General features: G+C 39.5%; 1 protein-coding gene across 1 annotated transcript in view; it reads left to right on the forward strand.

Annotated features, from left to right (window-relative positions):
- Window positions 1-24,154, forward strand: part of atrn (attractin) — a 174,846-nt gene extending 150,692 nt beyond the window's left edge. Inside the window, exons 27-29 of the mRNA XM_028437841.1 lie at window positions 788-895; window positions 17,058-17,172; window positions 21,548-24,154. Of these exons, the coding sequence (XP_028293642.1) occupies window positions 788-895; window positions 17,058-17,172; window positions 21,548-21,672 (348 nt within the window). The 3' untranslated portion in view covers window positions 21,673-24,154. The remainder of the gene's footprint in view (window positions 1-787; window positions 896-17,057; window positions 17,173-21,547) is intronic.
- Window positions 24,155-25,243: the final 1,089 nt, after the last annotated feature.

The raw sequence follows: 25,243 nt of genomic DNA on the forward strand, positions 1-25,243 counted from the left end.
TCTGTTAATAAAGTGGATCGGCGAACGCATCAGCGCGCATCGACCGATGCCGATACATGTAAAAACACGCAAACACGTTTTTCCTTCTGGCCTAGCGCTCTCTTCACCACAACAGACCAGTTAAGAGCCTGTATTTTCCACACTAACCGCTCCCATCCACCAATTCATCTCCTGCTCAATCCTACCCTCATTCAGAAATAAGGTCCATAAACTCCTGTCCTCCACGTGGCTTGGGTGACAGAAGGGTCGTCCTCTGATTGAGAGGTTGGGGGTTCCATCCCAAGGCTATACCTGTCTATATGTCAACGTGTCCTTGTACAAGACACTGAACCAGTTGGTGTGTTGCATTGCAGCTCTGTTACTACTGCTGTGTGAATGTGGAGGATGCTGTGAAGCGCTTTGGGTCTACTTTGGTGGTATTAACAGCACTATATACATCAAGTCCATTTGTCTTGTAATTGTTTTCTGCACTTCTGTGAAAACACTTTGCAACGTCTTGTGTTCTTGAAAATGTGCAACTTCGATAAATGTGTTGATTTGATGATGGTGTACACAAGCACAATTTTAGGAGAGTTAGGAACCACAGGCAGTGTTTTTACATAAAAAGGACTAGTACAGATAGCCAGGCTGGCTAAATAAGCTTTTCTCTTTTATAAATGCTTGATAATGGAATCCTAAAGCACAAAGGTGTGACTTGAGATCGTGGAGAGGCTAATGCTCTTCACAGCGCGATGAGCAGCCGATTGAAGCGTCTGTGTTCACATTCGTCTTTGTATTCTTTTCGCAGCAACTGCTGAGGGAGATGCAGCAGATGGCCAGTCGGCCTTTTGCCACAATCAACGTCGCCTTGGAGACGGACGAGGAGCCACCCGACTTGATAGGAGGGAACGTCAAGGTGAGCCCGACCTTTGTCGACAGAAACTGTAGCCAATCCCGTGACACTTTTTATTTTCTGTCTGTGCGAGGACGATTCATCCATCACTGCCAGAATCACTCATTTTTTTACAAGTAGGAACTCAGTCCTCAGGCGGTCGCCGGCAGCGAGGTACTCGTTTTGGAATTGATGGATACTAGTTCCATCATTAGATATCGGATTTGATAAGCTGTCAGCAAATGACTGAAGTCACTAAGAAGGAGGAAGTTTTCAAACAACTCTGCCACACCTAATGAGGGTCACTGCCAAAGACAGATGCTGATGAACGTGGGCTGCCAATGAGATGCAGAGCACATCGGTCCAGTTATAACCACTTATTGTGCTTAGCCTGTGAATCCTAATGGGAATGAATTCAGTTAACCTCAGTGTTAAAGACATGCAGATGAGAATAATATATCGCAGAGTAAAACTATGCTTGAAAATAAGATACACGTTGAGATACTTTTTTTTGCTGGAAAAAAAGAAAATCAACACCCACTCAAAAGAAATGTTGGCTGCATGTGAAATAAACAGAGTCAGGAGACTAATGGTCATGATTCTCTGAGTAAAACTGCCTCTTTTTGCTGAACTGAACCATCTGTTGGTGTAAGGAGAAACTGGAGGTCTGGTGTGTCAGTCGGGAAGAAGTGCTTCATGCAGGTAAAGAAGCCGAGTACTTTTACTACTGTGGGGGAAGTTTTTGTTTGAAAATATTTTCCCTTCGGTTAATTTCCTAAAAAGTCTAAGAATTTTAAAACATTATTTATTGAACATGTATATGCATATATATTGTATAGAGTGCATTTTTCTGTCACTTCTGTTTTTAACATTCTGTGTAGGGGCTGTTTCATATTGCTTCCCTTTCATTTTCATGGCGTCTTTCAGGTAACAGGTGGAGTCTGAAAAGTATGGAGGACCAAAACTGTCAAAGTATAAATAAATAACAAAATAAATGTATAAATAAATATTGGAATAAATAATAAAGAATGAATAAATGCGTGAATAAATAAATGTGGTGGCTTAGTGGTTAGCACGTCCGCCCCACAGCAAGCAGGTCCTGGGTTCAAGCCCTGGGGTGGACTTGGGTCCTTTCTGTGTGGAGTTTGCATGTTCTCCCCGTGCTGCGTGGGTTTCCTCCGGGTCCTTCGGCTTCCTCCCACAATCCAAAAACATGACTGTAAGGTTGATTGGAGTCTCTAAATTGCCCATAGGAGTGAATGAGAGAGTGAATGGTTGTCTGTGTCTGTGTTGCCTTGTGATGGACTGGCGCCCTGTCCAGGGTGTACCCCAGAGATTGGCACCGGCAGACCCCTGCGACCCTGTTAAACGGGAATAAGCGGGTATGAAAATGGATGGATGGATGGATGGATTATTTATGTCCCATTTATTTACCAGTTTTTATTAATTTATTTACACATTGAATTATCTATTTATTCGTTCTTCTTATTTATTTATTGCAATATTTATATATACATTTTATTTATTTATTTATACTTTTGGCAGGTTTGGTCCTCCATTAAAAGGTGGTAACTTGCACAAAGATGGTAGCCTTCAATGACATTTATTTTAATTATTCTGTGCAAGATCCTGTGCATCAATGCAGACATATAGAAGTATTTTATATCCCCAGATTGATGCTCTCTCACTTGTACTTGCCGTAGTATGGATTGTTCAGGTCAGTTTCCTGTCAGTCTAAAAACATGTACCTTAGTGCAGTTGGTGAGTTGATGTTGTTGGTTTGGTGTTTGTGATCATGTTTGTGTGGCCCACTGATATACCGGGGGCTTGTTCAGGCTTTGCCTTGCCTTAGGGCAGTGGTTTCTAACCTTTGTGGGATTGTGAACCCATTTTGATATGTCCGGCGACCCGAGAGACAGAATTACTTTTTTTTTAATCATGCTTGTTATAGTGTCAGCTCACATATTTTATAACTGCATTTTACTATTATTATTATTATTATTATTATTATTATTATTATTATTATTATTATTATTATTATTATTATTATAACTAGATTTATATTTGACAAAGTGAAATTATGGAATACAGTTGTTTAAGATTGTGTTTTAATTTGAAAAGGTATATATCAATTACTAGACATTTCAGGCAACCCCCTTTAAATTCCAGGTGACCCCACATGGGTCCCCAAGGTTGAAAAACACTGCCTTAGAGACTCTATGTTCTCGAGCAGTGGTTCCCAACCAGGTGTACGTGTACCCCTAGGGGTACTTGAACACATTGTAGGGGGTACTTGGAAACTATTTCAGACACTGCACATGCTCATCCAACAGCTTTTCCACATGTTGACAATAAACTGCATTAATGAAATAAACAATATTGTGGCCTTAAAATCCTACTAATTGTTACTAACGTGTTCTGCACATTACTAAAAACTGAGGTAAATATATTCTCTGCTATACAATAATTGTAATGCACAAAATTGATATTTAGTATGCGTTAAACGTACAGGTTGACATTTTCAAGCTATTAATAACATGTAAAGAAAACAAGAAAGGTTACTAAATTGGAGTGATGAAGGGGTTCTCCTAATCAGAATAGAGGCCTCGGGGGGTACATGAGACAAAAAAGGTTGGGAAACGCTGTTCGAGAGGATAATGGTATTACACACCAAGTGGACTTCTCTTATATTGTCCATATATATATCAATAAATCAATCAATCCATTCAGCCAGCCACTCTCTCTTCCACCTGTCTATTGATGCCTACAGACAGTTGCGCCTAAATAAAGTTGGCAATGCAACACTAAAAAATACTTCATTTTGCTGGATTTAAAGTACATTTGAATGAAGAAAAGTCAAAACAGCATTATGTATTTAGGTAAGAGAAGAGTGTTGAAGTTATTAGAAGGTGGATGGGCTGAAATGTTTTAGGAGGAGCTGTGTATAGCTCTGAATGTTGTCGACCACGCGTCCCTGTGACTGCGCGTTGTGATGAATGACCCTGAATGCAGAATTACTCGGCAGATTCAGCGTGGAGGCTCAGGGCCTCTTGGCTCTGGAAGTTTCTCATGCATTACAGAGAACTCTCTAACTCACCATCGCTACCAGCTAAGACAGGAAGCTCCCTGCAGATGTTCAGCAGCTAATCAAGCAGCTGCATGAACAAAAACTGTGTCCTTAAGTCACTTCTTCTCACCTATTTGAATGTTCCCACCTTTCCTCCTTCTTCTCTTTGTGCCATATTGATTTTTCTTCTCCCTGCTCTTTACTGTTAATTATGTTTTCCAGCATTTCCACTGTCGTTTGTCTTTGATTTCTGCTTTTCTTTGTGTTCAGGAGCTTCTGATGTTCTTCCTTCTCCTGCACCTCTTTTTTCTCCATTCTGTTTGTCTCGTTTCACGTTTTACATCTTTTTTGTTTTTGTTCATTGGGCTTTAATTCATCAAATAACTTTTCTGACTTTATTATTTAGTTTGTAATGAGATTTTTATCCTTATTTATTTGTCTTTGTGTAATCTTTTTAATTGTACTTTTCATCTTTTTCAGCTCTTATGTGACGTTTTTCTTTCTTCCTCTCTCTCTATCTCCTCTACACACCACCCTCACTTTACTGGAGTCTTCCTCTTTAATTTATTCACCCTGTACTGATGTTATCGGTTGTCAGCAGGTTTTCTGTTGGCTTTATCTTACACCGGTTGTCTCAGGTTTTTGTGCCTGTATGTTTGTATGCGTGCCGTGTGTACTCAGCTGGGGTTCTGTGTTTGCATATTGTGCTGAGGCGTTGCAAAAGAAAAGATGCAGCTTCTTTTGGAATCAGCCCACCCTTCACCTCTACCTCCTCCTCCATCTTTGCATTAAATGCTTCTTCTCCCAGCTCTGATCTGCTTCTCCTCCTTTCTTCCCGGGCTTGCCCGCCTCCTCTCCATCAGGGCAGGAGCAGAGATCCAATTTAGATTTTTCTCCCAGCTTTCTTTGCTTTCACCTGCTCAGACGGTGAGGGTACACTATCCTATCTACTCCCCGCTCAGATTGAGCGACTCAGAGCAGGTTTCCTCCCTTGTTTCCAAGCTGTTTTATCAGCAGTGCATTAAAACCAGCAATTGGAGTAGTATGGGAGGCCTCGGTGCCACACGGCGAGCTGGAGATCATTAAAGTTGTTTATAGTCTCAATGGGAAGTCCAAAACTTGCTCAGGAGATGAGATATATTCACTCGGCTTCTGCCAAATGGAGCTCCCTGCCCCGGCATCACAGGCAGATCATTACTTTTGTGACGCCTTGTGCACTGCTTTTATTCATAGATACTGTCGGGAAAATGGTCACATACGAAAAAAGAAAGGGAAGGGAGGGGAAAGGCATGAAGCAACTTTAGTAGCACCAAAGCATTCCGTAGGTTAGAACACTTTTTGTGCAAATTTGATTACCTGCTTTTATATCTGATTAGTGGCATTAGGAAAAAAGAAAAAAGAAAGAAATGAAAAAACACTAAAAATGAGATTTTTGATGATATATGCATGCTACGGGGTCTTATTAATCTGTAATATTAGATGTTACAAATTCACATTTCACAAAAAATGATTTTTTTTCATTGTAATTTTCAGATGATAGCAGGTAAAATAACACCCTCGTAACACAACAAGTTTGCTGATGATGAAGTTCTGTTTATTTCAGAGATGGGCAGCTTTTACAATAAAGAATTAATATCAAGCGTGATCTCGTCGCTCAAAGTTGAAAAATGTGAACTTTTTAAGCAACTTAACTCCCCGGCCGTCACTGTCTGTAGAGCCGAGGCAGTAGCTCCTCCCTCCCGCGACATTGAGACGGCTACAGCGAATTTGTGCAGCCAGGACCTCTTGAATTTACCGGGGCAAAATGAAAGCGGTTAATTTTTTGAATAAGCCGACATTCTGCGTGAACTCATCCATTAGTAACCCCGTAAGTTGATCATTTAAACTGTAAAAGCGGCGATGTCTATGATACGGCAGACACACACACACTCACACACACACACACACACACACACACACTGTTCCCTGGTCATCACGTCACTGGAGCGATGAAGTGACCAAAAAGCGCCACTATGTTCAAGCGACTCATCACGGGCGATTGAAGTGACTGCCGTCGCTACAGTCACGTTCCGTATGAACGCACCTTAAGTGTTTGTGTCTTGTGAGCTACGGTTTCAGTAATTTATTGAAGCTCGCTGTTCTCACCGGGTAAGTAAGCTTGTTTGAGCGATGCCGACACCAAATTGTAAACAGAGCTGTGCATGAGGGAAAACTGGGCTCGTGCACGCTATCACGCACTCGTATAATATGCGTTCCCTCTTGGGGGCAGGTAGAGTGTTGTGCATGTGCATTTTTTCAAAAATGTGGAGAGCGTGTTTCTTTTCTAAACTTTGGGAAAATCATCCTCTATACTTTTAAGATGTTAGAGATTAACATGTACCATTAAAGAGTGTACATTTTAACTTTTTTGATCTGGTTTAATTTAGGAGTTTCAGGAGCTTAATGCTTTCTGAAAAAGCAAAACTGACAAATCACCAAGACTATCTGAAAGCTTATATTCAGGTATTTGTAGTACTGGTTGCAGAGTTTGGTCACTTGGGTTTGTAGCATGTGTTCGGTAATTTAATGGGATGTTCAACCTAAATATCAAAGACAGATAAACTTAAAGACTATTATATGTAACTTTTTCTATTAGCAATGAGAGATGATTTGCAAGCTGCATAATAAACAAAAAGCACTTAAAACACGTGCATGTTGAGGTCGACATGTTTGTCAAACTGTGACGTAGTGATACTCATAGAAGTGCTCCATTACACGTAACTCCAACTGGTTTTATGATGTTAAAGGCATCCAATCGTTGTGATTGTAGACTGCTATGTTTAGGTGTCTTCATTGTTCAGCTTGAATCTGTAGTAAGATGGCTGATAGAGGCATCCAAATACTGCACCCACCGTCATTTACAAAGTGTGATTTTGTAACGTCCAAATCAGTCCATGTTTCTGGTCTTCTTAAGAATAACAACATAAAGTCCAAGGAACTGGATGGCAATAACTAAGCACTAAAATGTCAGATTTAAATGTTGTCTCTATAGATTTTCTATGTCAGGATAAATACAGAGTATCCCTGATGTGACCTCAACCTGATATGTGAACGCTGATCTGAATCTACAAAATAGCGTAAGACTGAAGGAGCTACACAAGAAAACACAAATTGAAGTGTTTTTTGATGAATAAATGTAAGTAAAGTGTGTACTTGGTGCGCTAGTATAAAAGTATTAGCAGATGAAGCTCCCCTTTGGCCAATGCTGAAGTACATATGGATGCAGAGGATAAAAGCAGAGCCTGCACTTATCTGTGCGCGTGTGTGTGAATGTGGGCTCAGCAGCCATCATGTGTGCTGGGCTAATTACTGGAGGTAATTTAACAAAACCTTTCGGCGCTCTGCCTGGACATTCGAGATAGCTCTCCGGAGTCGCTTTGACGAGAGAGGTTAAGCAGGGGGAAGTTGTGGGAGGGCTGTAAAACAAAGGTGTCTGCTGGGAAATGTTATTAACATGCAGCCTCTGAGGAAAAGCACAGGAACAGACACTACCTTTGGGGAACATCTCCTTCTGGCTAAAAGAGGGGGTGTGAAGAAAGGGATAATTAAAATTCTCAAGGTGTTTGTTTTCCTGTTAATTTATATGCTAAAAACAAAAAGGACGTGTTTTGAAGATAAAATGTGTTGGTTGCAATTTTTGTGTACGAAGGTAAAGCGATGCAATTTTTGAATTTTCAATTACGAGACGTGTTGATGAACATTGCTGCTTGTCAACAAAGGGTGTAAAAAAAAACATTTCTATATCACAATGGGAAGCACAGTATGTACTAAAGGTTTGTGTGCGTAAATACTTGTGCTAACTTTGACATTACGCGCAAACACATATTGCAGTTGATCTAATAGTGGCTGTACCACTGAAGATCATTGTAAATGTGATTTGCTGTGTGGAGATTCTAGGACTCTGTGCTGTGTTTTCTGCATGTTAAGCTGCCACTTTTGAATCAGCTGTAATGATTCCAACACTGTGCGAAGTTCAGTCCGTGTACCCTTCGCTCTTTGGTTATTTTGTTTTAAAACCAAATCAAAATAACAAATAAACAGTGTGGTTATTTTGTTTTTCTGATTTAAAACTAAAACAGAAATACAGAAAAACCAGATAAACAGCATTTTTCTGTTTTTTTGTTTTTGTTTTTTTTTTTTTTAAAAAAACATGTTCTGTTTGCGTGACTTTTACGGGGACATTAAAGCGAGAACTGAAGTCCACTGCACCTCGTTTCCCAGGTCCTGGACCAGGTCTTCACACACAATAGGACTGTTTAGGATTTATTTTAGCAGTTTTTTTGGTGCTGCTCCTGTTTTCATTCAGTCTGTGGATGTGTTTTAGTAAGTGAAAAGCTGCTTACGTTTATGTTTTGTTTCACGTTGCTATGGTCCAAATAGTATCCAAATAAACTGGTGACTGACTATCGACTGTGAGGCTGGTCTGAGGAACAATAGATGTTAGAACTTCTACCATTTGACACTTTTGCAAAAAACATTACAGCTTTTTTGAGGGCAGTAAAAATGCAGCAGCCGTCAACACACACAGAAGTTGATCACAAGAAAGATTCATTACAGTAGATTCATTACACCACCTCTGGTTCCACATATGTACATGTTTTACGTAACATCCATTTTTTGGTTTTGATTTATTTATGTATTAATAACGTTTCAATTCACCAGTAATGTGACTTATGTTTTGCTTCTTTTTATGTCTGGACTGGGCGCAAAAATCTGCCCAGTCACCAGTTTATCTGGATACTATTTGGACCGTAAGACTGTTGGGTAAAGTTGGCAGATATTCACGGACTTACAGCATGAATAACTTATGAACAAAACGTCAACACACAAATGACACCTCTGCCATCAGTGTGAGGTGGACAACATGATACAAGATCATTTTTATCAAACGCAGCAGAATAAAAGTCCGTTTGTCGGTTGTTCTGTGTGGTAAAGCTCTCGTTCTAGTTTCCCCGTTAATATCCAAATATCACACAAACAGAACCAGATTTAATTTTTAACAGAAAAATGCTGCTTGTTTGGTTTTTTCGTTTTCCTGTTTCTGGTTTTAAATGAATAAAACCAAAAATCCAATGTGTGCATGGATTAAGTTCAATAGTTCATAGTTTACAGTTAGTTTTTTTTTTTTATTCATCCATGTGTACTGTTTACAACTTCACTTCTTGATATTTTTTACATTGTATTCTGGAAATACAGTTTGCACAAGTTTGTCTTTTCTTATTTATCGGTGGCTGCGTTACTAATTAAAGTACCTGATTTTAATTTAGTAGGGTTTTTTTTTTGCTTCCTTACCTTTTATCATATTTTGACTTTGTGTTCATGAATTTGTGTATATTAGTGTTATTATTTCACATGTCGGCTATTGACAGATACATTGGATATGGGCTTTTTTAAAAAACCACAATACCAGCATCGGCTTTCGGTCAGGCTCAAGATTGCTGAGCTTCACTCAAGATTTATACAAAACCATCAGCAACCTCTCCATACATTTGTCTTGAAGCCTATCTATTCCTACAACACATTCATTACCGGCTCTTTTTCTTTCCTGAGTTTGAATATAAGATGCTGACGTTAGAAAATGAGAAACAAGCGAGTAAACAAGCGCGGAACTGAGAGCAGCTTGCAGCTGCTGCCATGGAAATTCGACTTGGCAGAAGAGTCTTACAACAGCTCTAAGCTGTGAAATTAAAAGCTGTCAGTCTTTTGCTTTCTTTTTTTATTTATTCCTCCTCATAAAGTCTCGCCGTGTACAGGTTGTCCGGTTATTTCCTCATTTTTTTTTTTTTTTTTCCAATTGGAAGAGAACAATATTTTTTACCTGATGGCAAAAAACAAACCTGTAGACTCCAGCAAAGCAACTTATGTTTGTCCTCTCCTGGCAAGGCCGAAATAATTGTTTCATTTTCTCGTGTATCAAGAAACGGACGTGCAAATCTAGCCAAGCGTGATATTGTCCCTGGTAATGTTGCATGGGAGCAGTTGTCAATAGCTTTTATTCCCATTCCTTAGCATTCCATGCCAGTGTGATATAATGATGTTTTGGCCTGAAAATGCGAGAATATTTTCCTTATATGGAAAAAGCACTTTATTGTCTTATCTTGTTATTGAGTCATTACTCATCTCCCAACGCAATAATGAATATATGGGTTTTTGTGGCTTGATGAGACAATAATGGTATTTGCTATAATTAAGTGAGAAACGGCTTCCTTTTATTTGCCTAATGTGAGATTATGAAGGCGCTGCCTTAAGGTCTCACCAGAGGGAAATTGTAGTTTCTTTAACAGCCTGTAAACAGTTTTTAACTATAGTCTCCAACAACTGTTTTAATTTTATAAGGAATGAAACAGTTGCAGTAGAGAAATCCAGTAATTACATATCACAAAGCAAAGAGAGTGGTTTGGCTGCGCTAGTTGCAGTTGCATAAGATGCAACTGTTTCCCCAAGATTAAGTCTTTTAGTTTTTTGGCTGAAACCATAAAAACTATACTATTAGCTATGATGTCCTGAGTGTTCATAATTCTGCTGTCTTTAATTTGAAGATAAAAGATCGTCCTTTGTAAACATTTTGTTTTATTCTGTCTTAACAGTCATTTTATAATTGGACCTCATGGGCGTCAGGAGAAAGTCGTGAGTAGGAGGAAAAATGTACGAAGGAAATTTGGTATATATAACAACTTACACATGTTGTGAACATTTTTTCTTAACCATAAATCTTATGGAATAAGTAATGATGGTTTCAGTAACTGAAACATGAAAAGAAAACACTTTTAATGAGGAATGAAACCGGACCAGGAATCACAGTAATGACTCTTTTCATGCAAACTGAAAATAAGGGTGGTGTATTAACTGTCGGTTGACAGATACTGTATATACAGTAAATATTCTTTAGCAGAAGCAACTAATATTGCTATTTATGAAAAAAATATCTTCAAAATGAAAAAATAATATCAATTTGTTGATTAACTTATATGTGGGACACCATTCTAAGGATTTTAGAGGTAAAACTGGGGTGGGGGTAATCCTCCATCCCCTCCTCTCTCAGCCGCTTAGGCTACTCGATAAATGGTGCAATCATCATTTTATTTTACAGCCGTGTTGATGTTAAACTGCTCCCTGTAGCCTGCATAAAATCTCCCATATAAGTAAGCTGAGGAGACGGACAAATTTGAACTGCGAAGAGTAAAAGAAAATGTTTTTCTTTCATGAAAAATCTCAAACACCCTCCATCTGTCTTTTTATTGATGAACACGTTGCTAAATTCTCCTTGTCGGGATCAAAGGTCACTTCTTGCACAGACAGCAAAGCCCTCTGGGAGTCTTTTGTCTTAATTTAGGCTCGATTCAAATAAATTCAACTTGACGAGAAAAAGAAGGGTCGCTTACTAAGGCGAGGAAAAAACACAACTCCTTAACCCATCTTTTTTTTGTTTTTGTTTGCTTTAATCAGCATTACCTCAGGAGTTTGTCGTCCCATTGTGTCAGATGGGAGGCTGAAGGCAGATATAGCACAGAGATTGGTGTGCGAGTATTTATTTTAGGGTGTTTATGTTCCCTCTGCTCATTCTAACTGCCGCCGTTTTAACTGGGGGAGTCTCTCCCACTACGAGCCTATTTGTCTGCATTCGAACTATTACCCCTGTCAGCTCTAAGGTTGGTGGTGGGGGGGCTGTGCAGCTACTTGGATGTGTGCGCCGAAGATCAACACAGCAGAAAATTGAAGCAAACTCCAAACGTTCACACACAAACACAGCCGCCTAAAAACCTTATTCTTGCTCGGATGCAAGAACCAATTTTGTTCATGGTGTTTTAACTTAAATTGTTTCATCTTGCCTTATGCTCGATGTAAAGGCTCGTCGATGCACGACATTCAGCGAGTTATTGATAGAAAGAGTCATTTCTTCTGTATTTCTGCACATTTAAAAAAAGCTGGAATGGATAAACAAAGCTGTGCAGAGTGGCAAAACAACCTAATGCATAGTTATAGTGAGACACAAAGTGTCAGGGTTATGAAGTGTAAGTTGTTTAGGAGGAGGCAGGCAAGGGTTTTTGTTCAAAGTAAATATCCACTTAATGAAAAAATGAAAAATTTGAAAACCAACAAAATACAGGACACCAGTAAACAGAGGTACTTACTGATAAGTTAACTCAAAAACCAAATGGAGAAGAAAAAAAAAAGGCGGGGAAGACCATATAATTGACCGACACTCTGTTTTCAAACACTCCCTCAGTAGTGAGGGTAATCAAGAAGATGGGCTTCACCTGAGAGAACGCAGATGGAGTGAAAAATCCCAAGCATTCTCTCTGCACTTACACTCGGACAAAACAGAGGGTTTTGTAAACGAGAAGATGACCCACGCAGAAACGGGGAGAAAACCAAACTCACTGACAACAATCAAAACATGATCAGAATCCAAACCAAAACTCAACTGAAAAAGAGCTTCACTCTGTGTCACGGTCTGAGTTTACCTCGTACTGAGATTAATTTCGAGCATTCGCACTACCCTAAAGGTGCGTTCACACCGAACGTGACCTCAGCGCTGCGGTTGCTTCCATCTCTCCTGATGTGTCGCTTGCACATAGTCGTGCTTTATGGTCACTCCACACACTTCATTGCTCCAGTGACGCGATGTGTTATGATCAGGAGTTACTGTGGTTTTCCAGAAGTTACTGTAACCGCTTTATTTTGCCCCGATAAATTGAGGAAGTCGTACAGCCTCCGTAGCAGCCGTCTGCACTGGAGCAGGAGGGAGCAGGGAGGGGCTGCAGCTTCCGCTCTACAGACAGTGAAGGACGAGGGATTTGTCACTTTAAGTCACTTGAAAAGTTCAGGTTTTTCAAGTTTGTGCGACGAAGTCAAGCGCGACCTGGTCGCTCAAATTACACGTTACGTCGCTTTAGGGGAGATAATTTGAGGTGCGTCATTTACATTGATTTTAATGTAATCGTGTTGCTTCAGTCACTTCAGTCGCGTTCGGTGTGAAAGCACCTTAAAATGAATCAATGCTAGTTCCGCTGAGTTTTGCTACTTCCGTCGTGCTGAGATTGAAAATCCAATTTCAAAGCTAATGCTATTTGACGAGGGCTGAATGGCTCCTTTTCTTGGGGAAAAATGTACAACTGCTCAATATACGAGGCAGGAGATGTTCCAATGCCACAAAGAAAGGATAGATGGGCAATCTATTTTCCAAAAAAACCTGATTATGATATACAGTTAATTGCAATAAATGAATTAACTGTTAACCTAATGTAACTTTACAATAATGTGTTTTCATATAAATCTGTTCATATAAATCTTTTTTTTTTTTTTTATTTATCATTGGTCGACTTTTTATTGATAGTCGACTGATGTGATGTTTTAAGCATTTTTTTAAAATTAGTACAGCAATCTTTATGCATGGCTAATCCAACACGGGTACATCTCAGTACATAGCAGTCACGTACTGAGATTATAAGAGAATGTCAGTACGGAGGTAAACTCAAACCGTGACACCAGGATTAAACTTGTGACTATGAAATTACAACAATAAAATGAAGCTAATATGCAGCTAAATAACAAATGAAAAACTATAGCAAGTCCTTGTGCTCCATGGGATGCGAGTCTGCTGTTTAAATGTGTAACTTGTAAAAAGCAAAATAAATAAACAAAAAAAAGACACAAATGTTTCAAAAGGAACAGATTACCTTCAAATAAATTAACATTGAACACCAGTTTTAATTCGTCCTCCATCAGACTTATTATCATAGTTTCTTGCATGTGCTCTAGACAGTTCCTGACTTTTATAATCTTGTTTTCTAAATACCATATGTAATGCCTTATACTTGTTACGGTTGCTATCATTATAGTTGAGCAGGATGTTACGTTATCAGACTGGTTGAGTAGATAATTTCAGTAGATTACACCCCACAGCACAATATGCACAATAGAAGCATCGCATTATAATTTCAGCGCAACCAAAATAGCCAAGTCCTCCTTCCACTGTCCCACCCTAACTCTCTCTTCCCTGTTCCTTTCTCCCTCACCAGGGTGTGACACTGCCCTCTGTTTTTATGTCCTTAGGGAGGGATGATGATGTTCACAATAAAGCAATAAAATCAATGTATTTGTTTCACTGCTATAATAAAACATGCATAGCTGTCGCAAAGAAGATTGCACTGTGTAGTGTTGACCTTTGATATGCAGACAAGGTAAAAAAGATAAAATCTATGTTTTATAGATGTTTTGAGACAATGGGAGATGCATATGCATAAAGTGTACGAAACTGGGCCACCAACAACAACTGGGACAAAAGTCAGAGAGAGAGAGAGAGAGAGAGAGAGAGAGAGACAGAGACAGAGAGACAGAGACAGAGAGAGAGAGAGAGAGAGAGAGAGAGAGAGAGAGAGAGAGAGAGAGAGAGAGAGAGAGAGAGAGAGAGAGAGAGAGAGAGAGAGAGAGAGAGAGAGAGAGAGAGAGAGAGAGAGAGAGAGAGAGCGCGAACTAGCAGCATAACACACCAAGCTAAAATCTACTTTTACAACATTAGTTAATTATTTAGATGATGCTGTTTCCTTCTTTGGTACCACTTTATAATAACTATCCATTTTAAGTAGTTAATAGATCATTAATAAACTGTTAGTTAAGGAGTTATGAATTGCTTGTTGAATATTTTCTAACAGTTAAGGATTTATGACTGTGCCTTATAGACACAATCGTTAACTTACAAGCTGTTAAGTTAACAATTTATAAATTAAATCTATACTGTATGTTAATGATTTATATCTATACCTTATGAATTAGTAATAGATCATGAATAAGCTATTATTAATCTACTTACTAATGACTTGTTAAGCAACTCACACTTTACAGATCAGTTGTTATTAGTTTAACCATCTACTAATAACAATGAAACTTTGTAGAACAGCAAGTTGGTGAAACAAGTTCAAGGTACAGAAATCTGATGCGATATATATATATATATGTATGTATATATATATATATATTTTTTTCTACTTTTTGTTATTTATTGGGACAGCAGTGGCTTAGTCCGTAGGGACATGGGTTGGGAACCGGAGGGTCGCCGGTTCAAGTCCCAGTACGTTCCAAAAAGTTGTTCTGGTGGCTGGAGAGGTTCCAGGGCACTTCTCAAGCACTGCCGAGATGCCCATGAGCAAGGCACCAACCCCATACACTGCTCCCTTCATTGTAAAGTGACTTTGAGTACCCAGAAAAGCGCTATATAAAATTGATGTATAATAATAATATAATAATAATAATATTATAATTTTCTGAGAAAGACATACAACAATAACCAGAACAAGGCAAAAAAGTAAAACAAAACCACCCTCACGTTAATATTCATACAAATTGTTACAAGTAGTGTGTTGGACAATCAATCACCCTTTTTTTTTTTTTTTTTTTAAGTCAGTCCATTTATCCCAGCTGATTACAAGTCTTTTCTTTGTTCCTTAAATAATGTCAGTTTTTCAATAGAAAGAATTTCTTCTACTATAACCAACAGGTTTACTTCCGTTCCTGGTCATAGCCTTTTCACCAGCCAGAATCAGGATTTTAAGCAGATAGACGTCCTTCTTTTGAATGATGCCTTCTGGTATCAGGCCTAAGTAAACTATCCGAGGGTCTTTGGGAATATTGCAGTGAAAAATCTCGTGAAGAGTCTGAATAATTTTGTCCCAGAAAGGTTGTATCTTTGTGCAGAGCCAGAGAACATGTGAATGGTTAGCATTCAGAGTTCCTCATTGCCTCCAATAGGTTTGAGGTGAACTTAAAAGTTTGTTTTTAATCTGTGGCGTAGCGAAAAAACGCATTCAATATCTGCGTGCTGAATTTTACCAAAGAAACACCACAGGTGAATTGTTATAAATTGTTGCGATTAATATTTAGAAACACAAATGGCATACGACACAAACCTTTTTTTTTTAGCAACCCATGGATTAATTTGACATTTTCACCACTTTAATCCAGCGATACGCTCAATTTTTTTAGGATAAAAACAAGCCACATTGTGTTAGAAATGTCAGGGATACAAACAGCAGGTAGCATCATGTTTCATCAGAGAGTTTAAAGCCTTTTAAAACTTTTCCACGCAAGTGCATTACACACTTAAGGCCTCCACTGACACATACACAGAGATTAGAGTTAAAAGTCCCTCCATTTTGTACCATATTCAAATGCTCTAATGGCACACATCTGCAGGGGCATTAACAAATGCAGTGTCCTCATTTTTACAATCAGCCGGAGGTTTCCGTGACTTTGTGCACGCCTGTGTGACAGCCTGTGCTTCCTGCTGGTAGGAAAGGTAAGCCTGAGAGATGGAGCGAGGCGTAAATGTGTAAAATGGGTCGGAGCCTGAATATCATTACTGCCCGGCTTCCCGTGCATGTGCTTACCTTTTTGTGCGTGTGTGCCAGGCTGTGAGGGAAAGGTGAAAAAAAAATGTGCGCGCACACACCTCTGTGAGTGGGTGGGAAAACGGTGTGTTGGATCCATGCACTGCAGCCACTTTGGCCGTTAAACTCATCTCTCAGGAGTATAAAGAGCGGCGTGGGAAAGGATTCGGCTCGTGTGTGTGTGTGTGCAGGCGAGTGTGAATGTGTGTTGGTTATGTGTATAACCATTCCATGGCCCACTTTCCATGTCCGGCTCAGGAACTTTAAATGCAAAGTGAGAGTGTACGCTGAAATTTATCTTGCAGGTGATTTTTCATAAACCCTCGATCTAAATAAAAGAATCAAAAATAAAGTTTTCAAAATCTGAATCTGTCTTGGTAAACTCATCAATATTGCAGGAGGTGTGTGTGTCAGAAGCAGATCACACACGACTCTTCCATATTCAGTCGCTGCACACGTGTGGTATTGTCATGAAATAGTGCACAGTGTGGATTTGTGCCTGTGGATCAGTGTGTGCGTCTCAGCCCGGGATAGTGTGTGATTCTACTGGTTTCTGGTTGCTGACACAAACAGGAGCAGCAAAGCCTCTCTCATCCACGTCTTTGACAGTGCTGCGTGTTGATCAGGATTTAGGAGGCTTGTGATGTGTAATACGTTTTCTTCTCCTCTGTCTTTTTTTCCGTCTCTCTTGCAGTCCGTCCCGAAACCCATTGCCCTCGAGCCTTGCTTTGGCAACAAAGCTGCTGTGCTCTCCATCTTTGTTCGGTTACCCAGAGGCACCGGCGGCATCCCTCCTCCAGGACAGTCTGGTAAGGCTCTTCCACTGATATCTTCATTCCTCTTTCTGTTTCTTTTGATTTCTTGTTGCTATTGTAACAGTTTTTGGTTGATCCGATTGCTTTCCTCTGTATCATGTACTGATGCTTGAGGTAAAGTGTGCCTGTGATTGTTGGGGCATTGAGTAAAATTCTCTCTGTAATGCAATCAAAAACATACATTTCTATTCACAAATGATAAAACAGCTTCAGGATGTGTTCCCAGTGTTTGATTATCCAGTTATATTTAATCAGTAATCTTTGGATTGTTGAAAGTTGTTCAAAGGATTTAGTCAAAGCTGTATTCCTGAAGAGCTTATTCCTGACTTTGTCGTATGGTCTCATACATGCAACACTTACTTCCTTTATTTCATCCTTCCTCTGGTCCATGTTAGCTGCAGTTTATCCCAGCCCACGATGTAGGTTGCCAGTTCACTGCTCCAGCCGAATTAGAGTCTCGAACTACAATACATTAAACTCATGTTTATCACAGGGGTACGGTTTAGGACCACCCCAATATGTGAACATCCACGATGTATCGTTTCCCATACGAGAAGCATTTTTTGTGTGGTGTTGCAAGCCGGCGTGGTCTCTTTAATCCAGTTTGTAAGGTTCTTAAACAGTGAGTTCACTACAGTGTTTATAAAGAATCCCATTCCTGGTCTTTTTTCTGCTTCCTCACATTAAACACTCAGGGAGTCGACCCGAAGACGCACAAGTATTAGCCCAAGGAGACAGCTGTGAGGTCTATCCTGTGTCTCTGCCGCCTTGCAAGGAAGTCAACAAGATGTTAAACCTAAACAATTGTCAGAAATTCTTTAAAAGACATTCAATCAAATGTATTGTAGCCTAGAAGCAAAATCTTATGGCAAAGATCTTCAGCCATTTTAAAGGGTGATTAAAGCTGATTTCCGGAGTTTCTGAGAAATCTATGTTTATGTATGATTCTTTTGAAATGCGAAAAAATACCTAACTAGACTTTTACTATGGTCTACTGCCTGTGGTCATTCATATACATTAATGTATATAAGTCCCTCCTTCGTCCTATAGACCCCTATACAAATGGAAACGATCACCGAGTGCGCCCAGCCAATAGGCTTCGACTTCCTGTTTTTGAGACAAAGTGAAACCCTTTAAAGCTGATATCCGGAGTTTCTCAGAAACATCTCGATGTCCCGGGTCCTATAGGGGTCTATTGGAGGAAGGAGGGACTTATATACATTAATATATATGAATGACCATAATTTAATAACATATAAAACTAAAGCGATCATGAGTGAATGGACGTGTTTTGGCTTGAGTGATGCATTCAACCATGGATGATTCTGCTGTATTTGGCTCCGAGGCACAGAATAACCTGTAACCTCTAATTTCAAATGTTTCACAACATAATGTTTCATATGTTAAGATATGAAAAAAACTAGAAAAAATATGAAAAGAATACTTACTGTTATTTTGTCGAACGTTTCAAGGCAGTTGCATTTTCTGGTTGGATATGATATTGGTATAAAACTTAGCTACAAGCATTGCACATTTACACAGCCAAAAAAGTAAAGCTTTTGTCTCTTTGCTTTCACAAATGTTATGTTTTATTGGTGAATTCATTGTTACTTATCAGACTTCTATTTGGGTAATATCTGTGTAAGAAGTCATGCGAGTTTGTGTGATTTTGTACAATTAATAGTTGTGTCACTTAAATCTGGTGCTGAAAATAAGATGAACAAGCGTAAAGACTGCAAAATGTGCAATTTTGATTAATTGGTTGTACGGCGAGAAAAAAACCAATAGATTAATCAGTTACTAAAAGAATCATTTACTGCAGCCCAAGATTAGAGCATCAATAACTGTGTGACAAAACCTTTCTGATCCTAATGAGGGAATCGCTCATTAGACTGAAAAGTAGCTTTAAATGTTCATTTGTCCTCCTTCATCTTTAGAAACTCCATCAAAACTGCAATTAAAAAACACTTTAAGTATCTTTCATGTCTGAAGAAAGTCAGAATTTGTTGTATCCAGTAGATAAACACGCCAGATCCGAGGTTACCAAAATGTTTATTGTCTCACTTCATTAGTTTCACATGAACCCATTGGTTTTTAAAGAGGCTCCGCCCAGCAGGCCCTTGTGCTTCCCTTCATTTCACTGCTGCTTCCTCTGGTTTCCCTGTTCTGCCTCATCTCTCTCTCCTCTGCGGTCAAACGAGGCTGCAGCCAGTTTGTTCCCTTCCTTCACCGTCTATCCATCCATGTGGCATTCTCTCTATATTAATAGGAGGACTGCAGCAGTATCAATGCAAAGTCGCTCTCCTCCTTGATTTATGCCTCCTATCTTTACGTCTTGTCTAGATTTCAAATGCAGCCTGGTGTCTGTCCCTGCTCCTCCCTATGCTCCACTACTCTTCCATCTTTTCTCTCAACGTTTTGATGGCTTTGAGAATTGAGTCGGGTCTTTTCTTTCATCTTCCACTGCATCACTCGCTGTCTTTCAGTTCGCATCTATCCACCTAATGTTTTCCTTATCTTTTGTCCCAAGACGGTCTTGAGGGACACCTATAAGCTTCCAAAAGTTGGTTTTTCCTGCCTTTTGTTTCCCTTAATTACCTTGAAATAACTTATTTTTTCTTTCTTGTGTTGCATTGTGTGTCTTTTTCCACGGTTTGAGTCCTCAGTCAGCAGCTTGCCTCAGGCCTTTATTAATGACCTCATAGTCCAAGCAAAGCGTTCCTCTGAGCAGCCTTTGTTGGAATCACGTTAGCCGTGTTCTGACCATCCCCATTAGCCCTCGGGGGTCTCATCTTGTTTTTCATCCGGCTATGTCGTTTTCAAATCCTCAAGCTGCCGTTCATTGTGCTCACTGAACATCTGTTTTCAGCTGGAATCACCGTTCCTCTCTAAACAACCAAGGAAAGGTCAGTGTTATGGTGAACTTAGATTTATTTATTTATTTATTTTTTTCCTCATTTGGACGATTCCAGGCTCTTGAACCCATTTTTCCATCATCAGTGGAGCTATTAGCTGCAGCCTGTGGCTGATCATGTGATCCAGTGCTCAATGCTGCTCCCCTCGGAGCATCTGTTTTGCCGTCGGCTATGTTTACTTGATTGCGGTAAATTTGTCCATAATGGTTAAAACGTGCACTTTATTGGAATTCTGTTGCTCAAAGAGTATTAATAAATGTTAACGAAGTGTGGTACAAGTTAATTATTGCCTGTGCTCCTACCACCTGTGTGTGGGAATATCAGTCCTCACAAAGCTGCAAACACACACATTTGATTCTTATCTTATGAAGAGTAAAGTGTAGAGGAGGATCCATTTACAGAGACAATGATAAAGGTTAGATTATAAGGATCCTCAGCCCAAATGACAAACGGATCATCTAAAAACCCTATTATACAGTCTGGTGGTGATTTAGAAGCTACATAAACTAAAAAACACTTCACGTCTTTAGACTCCAATTACATTTATGTATATAATATGTCCCCTACAATATAAACAGGTTCACAATATAAATATTTTTTATAGTTTCTGTTTCCACTGTATCCAGAATAATAATAATAATTCTCAACAAGAACTATTGATTGATTTGTCACATGACTGTTCCAGGTTTGAGTTTGTTTTATTTAGTTTCACATCTACCTGTAGCTCTGTTTTTTACACTGATGACAACTTGTTTGTAGTTTTATTTCAGAAAGTTTCACTTTTACAGTTACAGTTGGAAACCTTTGTTAATTGAATATCCTAGTTATATTACAGCAACCAAATTAAACTATATCAACTATGTGAATTAATAAAATAACCTGTGTAAAGGCTTTTTCAAACTAAAAAATGATCTTGTGAAATCTGTGACGTGTTGACCTGCACAACTCAAAGAATCAGAATCAAGAATCATTATTTCTTGGTAGAAATGATTTTAAACACTTGCTGTACATTCAGCTGACATAAAAATCTTGTTTTCAAATATGTAGAATAATCGTGAATTTATCAGTAGCAGTAGTAGTTTTAATATTTTTGTAAATTTTTTGCAGGCACCTTTTTTGTCCTTCAGATGTATTTAAAATAAACTGTTGAACCTTGTCATAATTTTATTTTTTTAAATTGAAAAAAAAAAATGTTTATGGTCTCGGCTTGTCTCGGTCTTGGTCTTGGCTCGGTCTCGGCTCCCGAAAGTCTTGGTCTTGTCTTGGTCTCGGTGCATTCTGGTCTCGGGCAAGTCTTGGTCTCGGATAGTGTGGTGTTGAACACAACACTACAGTTTACACACAGTGATTATTATACTGTATTCACCTTTTGCTGATTTTTGTATCTATGAAAGTCTTTCTGTGCAGTATTTGATCTTAATTCACATGTACATTCCCCTCCTGTGTGCGTGCAGGTCTTGCCGTAGCCAGTGCGCTGGTTGACGTTTCCCAGCAGATGTGCGTCGGCTACAAGGACAAGTCCGGAGGTCTGAGGAACCGTAAACAGCAGCCCACAGCGCAGCCCTCCACCTGCATCTGACCTCGCCTAACCCCGCCCCCCCATCCACCCACCACTCTCCCATCAGCCCCCTGCCTCCACCTCTCACCTCAGAGAGAGAGAGAGAGAGGGAGAGAGGTGCACTGTGGGACAAGGAACACAAAGGATGTTGGTGAAGGAGGAGTCATGTGGCGGACCCTTGTATCTTTTCTTTGAGTCCCCTCAAAGTGAGAAACTGACAGAGCGTGGACACAAAGGGGACCCCGAGGGCCGAGCTGGTGCAAACCTTTTACATTTACAGATTAGACATTTGTCGACACCGCCTTGTTCGAGTCGGGGCGGCCACGGCTTGCTGCTAGAAATCCTCGTCACTTGCATTTGGAAAAAAAAAAAACTTAGCAAAAGTTGTTTATGTTTGTTTTGTTTAAATTATTGTTGTTCTATGTTTTTATAATGTTTTACTGTCGTTTGGGAGGCAGGAACAAACTGGACAAGCTCAGCTGCACAACTACACAGAGCGTCACCAGAGTCCAGCACAGTTTGGCCTCAGAGCTAAGCTAAGCTAAGCAAAACTGAGCTAAGCTAACAGCATGCGTATTCAGGCTCCTTTTAACAAGGATTCAACTGTACAAACAAAACACATCTGATCAGAATCAAACTTCCTGCTGTAGCCAAACGCCAAAATAAGAGCGTGGTGAACATCTCATCCCCGTCTCCAGCTAATAACTCTTCTGGATTTAATAACAAGCAGTGCCCCCCTGATATAGAGAGTACGTGCCTGAAGTAGCTAAAGCTTAAAATATCTGTTCCCCTAATAGTGCCCTTATTAAATAAGCAGAATCAGTCCATTGTAGAACAGTAAATATAGGCCAGTCATAACGTAATTCTATTGTTCTTTAACATCTTATACGTCCTTCCCTTCACATCTTCCCTGACGGTTCTGATCAGAGATCACTGGTTCTGTGTTTTGGGGAGCATATCTTTGTCTCTCAGCATGGGGAAAACCCTCCGCTGCTGTTTGGTTATGTCACAAGTGATTTACGGTGCTGTAAGAGCATGGGGAACAACAGAGCGACGTCACATCCCTGCAGAGTGGGTTACACACATCTGTTCCTCACACACACACACACACACTGTATCCTTTTCTGCCTCACTAGGTTTGAAAGCAAGTGTTGAGCTGCTGGTGTTGAGTCCCAGACTCCCGTATGCATGTCCAACGACTGTATAAAGGCCAGACTTTCAGCTCTGGACAAAGGTCAGAGCGGGAAGCGTGAAAACAGTTGACGTTCCCTGACTCCGTAGTGCACTTGCTAACGCTGTGAGTCCACTTTGCGTCTCAGATGTTGGCTCCGTGTGTGCGTACGCTCCACATGCACTCAGTGGGGTTTGGCCTGTTTCCGTTTGTGGTGATAAATGGACAAAAACTGAGGTGAAGACAGCAAATGTTCTCACATACTTTAAAAGCTTTAATTCTGTTTGGCGTCAATCATGTTCCAGCCCCTCTATGGACACTGGGCCAGGGTTGGGGTCAATTATAATTGTAATTGCATAATTGATCATTAAATACAATTATGGCATAATTATAATTATAATTGTAATGTTAAAAATCTGTCGCCATTGTAATCATATTTGAATTGTAATTGAGTTAGGATAATTGACTTGGAAATTCAATATAAGCTGTCAATTGCAATTTAATTAAATGCAAAACAGGTCTATGGCTTACACGTATGTAGTTAACAAATATTAAAATGTTTCATATTAACTTTTCCCATTTCCTGTCAGTGAATTTTCACATTCATTCACGTGAGAAGCGTTTGTTTGGACAAAATAGAATTGTTTTTTAATAGAGACGATACAGTTTGACAAAGTAACAATACTGTGAATGTAACTGATGTTTTATACAAAGAGTTTCACGCTATTGCTAAATTCAAACTCTTGTCCATAGTCAGGCTTTTACATTAGATATTATAATCAGTGCACAAAAATATAAAAGTTAAGATGATAAAACAACATTGTACACACACACGCATACAATCATCACAACGCTATATGAATAAAAGTTAGTGAAATTGTAATTGAACTTTAGTAATTGAGAACATAATTGGTTGAAAAATAATAATAATAAAAAAATGCTTGTTAATTGAATTGTAATTGAACCTGGATAATTGAAGATGTTGTAATTGAAAAATGTAATTGACCCCAACCCTATACAGGGCCATTACACCCAACGTCCACCCTCTAAACCAGTGTTTCTCAAATGGGGGTACATGTACCCCTAGGGGTACGCACTGGCACTACAGTGGGTACTTGAGTAAGAGAGAGAAAGTGGAAAATCAACAAATAAAGTGTCAGTCTTAGTCTCACCACAGGCGTGATGTGAGCGGAAACTATAAAAACTGTAGAAACAAATCTATTCAGGAGCCACTGAATTAGTGTTTTTCAACGTTGGGCTCAGGAGCCCATTCTTATTTTTTTTTTAATCAACACATAATCTTAAACAACTGTATTTCTATACTTTGCATTTGTCAAACATAAATCTATTTCCACTAAAATGCAATTAAAAAAAAATAGCTGAGCTGGAACATGATCAAAAATGTATTCTATAAAAAAAATGATGGAAAAAATGAATTCCATCATTATGCTCTATTGTTATTTTTAAATAGTTTCCTAAGCAAAATGTAGTATTCAGACAAAGGGGGTACTTGAATTCAGAAATAGGACAAAGGGGCTACTTGAGCCACAAAAAGTTAGCGAACCACTGCTCTAAACTACAAGTACAAAACTGTAAATCTTCTTGAATAACTCTACAACATGACTACAGTAATCTCCAGTCCAAACTAAAATAACAAACTGAGAAATGTCGAAACTCCGCCCACACGTCTGCTGCTGGTCAATGGTGTGGTGTACTGGTTCAATCGTACTGGAGTGATGCTTTCACAGAGCGCAGACTGTTTCTTTGCCTAAATGAATGTATTAAAAAAAAAAAAGAAGTTCTGTGTAGCGAGGTTGGATCTGTGAGCTCGGCATAAGTTGAGGACGACTCACTCACTGCACCGCGATATTCACACAGATGCTGAACTTATGTAAAATATTTGACGCTGCGATGAAACAGATCCCATGTTTCCATCTGCACGATGACGTCCGCTGTCCTAGTTTGTTACCTCGGAGGTCTGCTCTGTTCAAAACGCCTGACTAGAGTTTCTGGATTTAATTCCAGTAGCCCTCGTGGTCAGGCTTTTGGGGCCGTGATGAAAAGAAAGCAATTACTGGTAAACACTCTTTGACCCAGATCTGCTGACAGCAGCCTCCACAGGTCCGAGACGTCTCGGAGCCGAATGGGGAAATCTAGAAGGAATATTACAGTCGGAAGATTTATCCGGTAACTTTCACCCACGCTCCGCCTACACCGACACTTTCCCTTTGCTTATTTGGCTGATTAGGCATCTTCTCGGGTCTGTGTGGGAGTGTTGGGATGTGATTGATGGTCCTCATGCACGTGTGAAAGTGGAGCTGACACGAAGCCTTAATGAAGAATGGTATCCGTCATTTCACTTCATTATTACCTGTAATGACCTCCGTGAATCATCAGTGTGCAATGGAATGGCCTTTGTGT

Source organism: Gouania willdenowi, chromosome 22 (genome assembly GCF_900634775.1).
Source record: "Gouania willdenowi chromosome 22, fGouWil2.1, whole genome shotgun sequence".
NCBI lineage: Eukaryota > Metazoa > Chordata > Actinopteri > Blenniiformes > Gobiesocidae > Gouania > Gouania willdenowi.